The sequence below is a fragment of the Salmo salar genome, chromosome ssa16, assembly GCF_905237065.1.
Source record: "Salmo salar chromosome ssa16, Ssal_v3.1, whole genome shotgun sequence".
Taxonomy (NCBI): Eukaryota; Metazoa; Chordata; class Actinopteri; order Salmoniformes; family Salmonidae; genus Salmo; species Salmo salar.
The window spans coordinates 45,165,814-45,173,238 of NC_059457.1; the positions used below are offsets into that span (position 1 = coordinate 45,165,814).

The 7,425-nt window shown below is 43.7% G+C and overlaps 1 protein-coding gene across 1 annotated transcript in view; it reads left to right on the forward strand.

Annotated features, from left to right (window-relative positions):
- LOC106574073 (uncharacterized protein KIAA1614) overlaps window positions 1–5,305 on the forward strand; it is a 48,458-nt gene extending 43,153 nt beyond the window's left edge. Inside the window, exon 10 of the mRNA XM_045697316.1 lies at window positions 2,419–5,305. Coding sequence (XP_045553272.1) covers window positions 2,419–2,627 — 209 coding nt within the window. The 3' untranslated portion in view covers window positions 2,628–5,305. The remainder of the gene's footprint in view (window positions 1–2,418) is intronic.
- Window positions 5,306–7,425: the final 2,120 nt, after the last annotated feature.

Consider the following 7,425-nt stretch of genomic DNA (forward strand, 5'->3'; position numbering starts at 1 on the left):
GTGTGTAATTATCAGGTGTAATAATACTCCCCTCCCCTACAGTCTGTCCTGTAGGTGTTGGTGTGTAATTATCAGGTGTAATAATACTCCCCTCCCTTACAGTCTGTCCTGTAGGTGTTAGTGTGTAATTATCAGGTGTAATAATACTCCCCTCCCTTACAGTCTGTCCTGTAGGTGTTAGTGTGTAATTATCAGGTGTAATAATACTCCCCTACAGTCTGCCCTGTAGGTGTTGGTGTGTAATTATCAGATGTAATAATACTCCCCTCCCCTACAGTCTGTCCTGTAGGTGTTAGTGTGTAATTATCAGGTGTAATAATACTCCCCTACAGTCTGTCCTGTAGGTGTTAGTGTGTAATTATCAGGTGTAATAATACTCCCCTCCCCTACAGTCTGTCCTGTAGGTGTTGGTGTGTAATTCAGGTGTAATAATACTCCCCTCCCTTACAGTCTGTCCTGTAGGTGTTAGTGTGTAATAATACTCCCCTCCCCTACAGTCTGTCCTGTAGGTGTTGGTGTGTAATTATCAGGTGTAATAATACTCCCCTCCCCTACAGTCTGTCCTGTAGGTGTTAGTGTGTAATTATCAGGTGTAATAATACTCCCTTACAGTCTGTCCTGTTGGTGTGTAATTATCAGGTGTAATAATACTCCCCTACAGTCTGTCCTGTAGGTGTTAGTGTGTAATTATCAGGTGTAATAATACTCCCCTACAGTCTGTCCTGTAGGTGTTAGTGTGTAATTATCAGGTGTAATAATACTCCCCTCCAGTCTGTCCTGTAGGTGTTGGTGTGTAATTATCAGATGTAATAATTCCCTCCTCCCCTACAGTCTGTCCTGTAGGTGAAGGGGGTAATTATCAGGTGTAATAATACTCCCCTACAGTCTGTCCTGTAGGTGTTGGTGTGTAATTATCAGGTGTAATAATACTCCCCTCCCCTACAGTCTGTCCTGTAGGTGTTGGTGTGTAATTATCAGGTGTAATAATACTCCTCGTATGTACCTGGTGCTATCAGTAGCATGCTCCTATACTTTTGCCTGTAGATGTGTGTTATAAAATAAGTTTATGTGTGACCCTACCTGTAACATGCTCCTGTACGTTATCCTGTCTGTTTTGTAGGTGTGTATGTTGAGGTGTAATAATACTCCCCTCCCTTACAGTCTGTCCTGTTGGTGTTAGTGTGTAATTATCAGGTGTAATAATATTCCCCTACAGTATGTCCTGTAGGTGTTAGTGTGTAATTATCAGATGTAATAATACTCCACTCCCTTACAGTCTGTCCTGTAGGTGTTGGTGTGTAATTATCAGGTGTAATAATACTCCCCTACAGTCTGTCCTGTAGGTGTTAGTGTGTAATTATCAGGTGTAATAATACTCCCCTACAGTCTGTCCTGTAGGTGTTAGTGTGTAATTATCAGGTGTAATAATACTCCCCTCCCTTACAGTCTGTCCTGTAGGTGTTAGTGTGTAATTATCAGGTGTAATAATACTCCCCTCCCTTACAGTCTGTCCTGTAGGTGTTGGTGTGTAATTATCAGGTGTAATAATACTCCCCTCCCTTACAGTCTGTCCTGTAGGTGTTAGTGTGTAATTATCAGGTGTAATAATACTCCCCTCCCTTACAGTCTGTCCTGTAGGTGTTGGTGTATAATTATCAGGTGTAATAATACTCCCCTCCCTTACAGTCTGTCCTGTAGGTGTTAGTGTGTAATTATCAAGTGTAATAATACTCCCCTCCCTTACAGTCTGTCCTGTTGGTGTGTAATTATCAGGTGTAATAATACTCCCCTACAGTCTGTCCTGTAGGTGTTGGTGTGTAATTATCAGGTGTAATAATACTCCCCTACAGTCTGTCCTGTAGGTGTTAGTGTGTAATTATCAAGTGTAATAATACTCCCCTCCCTTACAGTCTGTCCTGTTGGTGTGTAATTATCAGGTGTAATAATACTCCCCTACAGTCTGTCCTGTAGGTGTTGGTGTGTAATTATCAGATGTAATAATACTCCCCTACAGTCTGTCCTGTAGGTGTTGGTGTGTAATTATCAGGTGTAATAATACTCCCCTCCAGTCTGTCCTGTAGGTGTTGGTGTGTAATTATCAGATGTAATAATTCCCTCCTCCCCTACAGTCTGTCCTGTAGGTGAAGGGGGTAATTATCAGGTGTAATAATACTCCCCTACAGTCTATCCTGTAGGTGTTGGTGTGTAATTATCAGGTGTAATAATACTCCCCTCCCCTACAGTCTGTCCTGTAGGTGTTGGTGTGTAATTATCAGGTGTAATAATACTCCTCGTATGTACCTGGTGCTATCAGTAGCATGCTCCTATACTTTTGCCTGTAGATGTGTGTTATAAAATAAGTTTATGTGTGACCCTACCTGTAACATGCTCCTGTACGTTATCCTGTCTGTTTTGTAGGTGTGTATGTTGAAGAGATGGGCGACAGCAGCACAGTGAAGATGTACGGGGGGCTGCTAGGGGTGGGAGACGAGCTGCTGGAGGTGAACGGTGAGAAGGTGGCCGGCCTCAGTCTGGACCTGGTGACCCGCCTCATGACCCAGGAGAACATAGCTTCTGTCCGCGTGCTCCGACACAGGATGCTCCCCCCTCCTCGCTACACAACCTGAGGACCGCCGGTCACCGTGGTGACACCATGGGCAATGCCTTGGAAACCCGCAATGTAATGGCAACCAGACACCACAGCAACCACAAACACAATGGAAACTTGGGGTGTTTGGGGTATGACAGATGGACAGTGTGTGTGACCGGCTCATTGACTGTGAATATGTCTATGGCCGCTCGCTTGCGTAGCGTCTTCTCTCAGAAATGTTGCGTTATTCTTCTGAAGACACATCAAGATGTTTTACACGATTGGGTCATTTTTCTAGATGGTTCAGATGGAGATGCTATTAGAGCAGAAGCTGTCTCACATTTCCTCATGTCCTGTTGTATATTTTTCCTTGAGTTCTTCGGCCTTAGGTGCTCCTTACTTTCGCTGTTGAAAACATAACCAGCAGTGCCAAAATACACCTTATCATTACAGGTAATGCACAAAGCTTTCAGCTGCTCACACAGCAACAATCCAGTCTGGTAGGAGATTCTCTGTTAAATACCTCACACGAATCTCCTCCATTCTATGCATCTTGACTGAGGTCATCTTTATGCAATTAAATCCTATTTTTATTGTGGTAATTGGTTTAGTCAGAAACCAGACCTGGAATTGAGATAATAAATGTATGGGTTTGAAACAGAGAAGACATGAAGCATCTCAAAAGTGATACGATTGAAGCAAACTTAACAGTTGTTAGAGAAGACACTGGGCAGTCTCTTCGAGTCCAAGATGCTAATTTTGCTCAGCCAGCCTCATGGAGTGAATGAAACTATAGGAGAGCATCATAACCGAAAAATAAGAGTTTGACTTGGACTAGTCATAAAAATAGTATTGGATATGAACTGAAGCACTTAGGGGATAAAGAAGTACACCATATACTGTATACAAGAGTATGTGGATACCCCTTAAAATGAGTGGATTTGGCTATTTCAGCCACATCCATCCCTGATAGGTGTATAAAAATCGACCACACAGCTGATCAATCTCCATAGACAAACATTGGCAGTAGAATGGCCTTATTGAAGAGCTCAGTGACTTTCAACGTGGCACCGTCATAGGATGCCACTTTTCCAAGTCAGTTCATCAAATTTCTGCCCAGCTAGAGCTGCCCCGTTCGACTGTAAATGCTGTGTGAAGTGGAAACATCTAGGATCAACAACGGCTCAGCCGCAAAGTGGTAGTCCACACAAGCTCAGAACGGGAGCAATGTCAGCACAAGAAGTGTTCGTCGGGACCTTCATGTAATGGGTTTCCATGGCCGAGCAGCCGCACGCATGCCTAAGATCACCATGCACAATGCCAAGCGTCAGCTGGAGTGGTGTAAAGTTCGCCGCCATTGGACTCTGGAGCAGTGGAAACACGTTCTCTGGAGTGATGAATCACGCTTCACCATCTGGCAGTCAGACGGACGATTCTGGGTTTGGCGGATAGCAGGAGAACGCTACCTGCCCGAATGCATAGTGTCAACTGTAAAGTTTGGTGGAGGAGGAATAATGGTCTGGGGCTGTTTTTCATGGTTTGGGCTAGGCCCCTTAGTTCCAGTGAAGGGAAATGTTAACGCTATAGCATACAATTACATTCTAGACAATTCTGTGCTTCCAACTTTGCAGCCGTTTGGGGAAGGCCCTTTCCTGTTTCAGCATGACAATACCCCTGTGCACAAAGCAAGGTCCATACAGAAATGGTCTGTCGGATCTAAGGCACGAGGCGTCACTACAGACCCAGGTTCGACTACATTTTGTCAATTGCAATAGTAATATAAAACTTGTAAATGACAATATTTCATTGTGTTACTAATTCTTTGAACTCGTGTGTGTTCTATCCTAGACTGTTCTTATCTAAGATCACTATAAAACCCACACCCATAGCCTTGAACTCTTCCATTTTGTTTGACGTTCTTCCTCGGTACACGTGGATCAACAACACTCTATATCCATGCCAACTTGATTGTACTGAAGGATCCTCCACTTTCTTCTTTGCTCGTCTATTTGCCAAACAAAGAAGAATCATTATTTGTTGACATTTTGCCATATAAATGTGCTGTACCCAAATAGGATTAAGTTCCTCTATTGATCAGAAAGGTACTCAGTGACTGAACCCCTCTTATTTTAGCCTGGTCCCAGATCTGTTTATGCTGTCTTGCCAACTCCTATGGTCATTGTCACATCTGATGTGAGACCAGGCTATCTAATCATCTCTCATTTATTAGGTTATTCCTGGTTGGTAGATGTTGTCAGTCTTGGTTCTGAATTCTGAGTTAATCTGTCAATGTACAAAGTCCTTTCCAATGCTGCTGATTTGTTAATGTCATTACAATAATGCACTGTACACAAAGCAATAACTGCCTAAGTGTCTGGTTGATTGCCTGAAGAAAGGCATTTGAAAACCATAATGTCAAACCATTGGGTTGTAGAGACAATGATGAGAAATGAGATCAGAGAAGTTGATGTCAGACAGACCCATTGGGAAAATGCATAGTCAATTATTTAGACATTTCAACAGTAAATACACGGTACTAGAGGTCATTACATGGGTGACTGACGATAGGAAAGCACTGAAAGTATCGACATGTGAGGAGTCATGACATATTCACCAGTATTAAAGCGTACAAAGAACAGACTTTTCACTGTCACGCAATATGTATTTTGTATCTATGGTCCAAATAAAACATTGTGTACTACTCGTTCTTTCATACCTTGCATTGGAATTGCTTCTCATTCAATATTGTCCTCTCCATTATTCAAATTATACACACTGATTGTGTCCTCCTCAATGCAAATTATGTCAGCTTCACTTCAATAACAAGAAGCATCTACACAGTATCTACCGATGTCAACCAGCTGTATGGGGTCATCTTTCACCACTTGAGTCAATGGCTTCTTTGACTTTCAGCAATAGAGGTAAAAGAGGGATGAATTTGGGAAGAGGAAACCGTTGTGTAGAGTTGACTAGCCAGGGCCTCAGGTGGTCTGGAGGAGGGGAGACCGACAGGGGAGTGTGATCAATATCCTTCCCCCCCATATCCCCCTGGTAACATGGTTTGTATATCACCACCAACACACCCCTCTTTAACTATAGAGGTGTCTCAGGCAGATGATTTGGTGGAGAACAATCCAAGTAGATCAAATAGATGAATGGATACACTTTTGTGACTCGTTGTCCATTTAGAATTCAGCAAAGGAATCACTTCCACTGTTCTTCTCTTGTCTACTAATACTCACAATGTCTGAGCCCTAAACACTTCACCCCCACCATGCATTGCAAAGCTACTGACACCAGCTGTCTAGAGGGGCTGGGTGAACCCCCTCCTTCCTCTCCTCTCTATGGGGGCGTGTGCTTAGCTGGCCCCTCTATTCATCTTTTGTGGAACAAGAGGGGAGCTGGGAACCTGGCACATGCACCTGCGCCCCACCAAGTACACCACCAACCCCCTAGCTGGGTGCTCCTGCACACACACAAACACATGTACACACAGCCAGGCACCACAAGAGGCTACAGAAGACTCAAAATAATGGCTAGAACGGAGCAAATGGCATCAAACACCTGGAACCATGTGTTTGATACCATTTCACTTACTCGGCTCCAGCCATTACCACCAGTCCATCCTCCCCAATTAAGGTTCCACAACCTGGACCAGGCACATATGAACGCACACAGCAATTTCTCTCTTCTTTTATATGGACATTTGCACATTATATCAGTGCCTTCCCCTCATAGCAGTCTCCATCTCTTCCTGGATCCTAGGAAGCTCTTTGCCCTTAGTGGTACAAGCTGCAATCTAGTGGTAAAAATAACACTCATTGCTATCAGACAATGTCAGGAGGACAAACTCACAGTGTCAGCGTTATGTTATACTTCTCTGGCTTCCTGTAAACCATTGTCTTTCCACAGATACTGAGTGCTGTATTCAGGGGTGAGCGCTGTGTGTGTGTGGGGTACCCAGGTGTGGATGACTAATAATTTCCTCTCCGGACAAAGGAAAAACGTGGGGGAGGAGGGGGCCACCTGTCAAGTGGCAGGGTTCAACCACTGCTCAGTGATGTTCAATAAGAAGCGCTCTGCTCCCTTCTGGATCGATAGATGACGTCTGAAACGGCCACCATCGGCCCAGCTGACATTAACCCGGTCTCCCCTTTTCCTCTTGGAACCTTCCCAACATCCAATGAGTGTACAAAACATTAGGAATACCTTCCTAAAAATGAGTCACACCCCCTGTTAAGCGTGAAAAACCCAGCAACGTTGCAGGTCGACACACTCAAACCGGTGCACCTGGCACCTACTACAACATCCTGTTCAAAATGCACTCGTTTGTAATGTCCATTCACCCTCTGAATGGCACAAATACACAATCCATGTTTCAGGGCTTAAAAATATATTTCTCCTCCCCTTCATCTACAATGATATGGATATAACAGGTGACACCAATAATGGATCACTGCTTTCACCTGGTCAGTCTATGTCATGGAAAGAGCAGGTGCAATGTTTTGTACACTCATTGTACATCCTAGGACAATTCCATGGAGCCAAATGGACAAGGCTCGAGATCAGTACAACGTAGAACATCTAGAAATGAGGACTTGACTAATCAGGAAGAATAACAACCCTGAGTAGGAAAATGGTCCCCATAACCAATAATACAGGGTCAGATAACTGATCATCCCTCTACATGGTTAGGAACAGAGAAGGGTATTCTGATCGTAGATTTGTGGCTAGTATCGGTTTCCATCAAGAGCTGTAGACCCTTCTAAAAACACAAGAGAATCAGGCAAATTGAGCACATCATTCATATGTAATTGAAATGAGCTGAAACATAG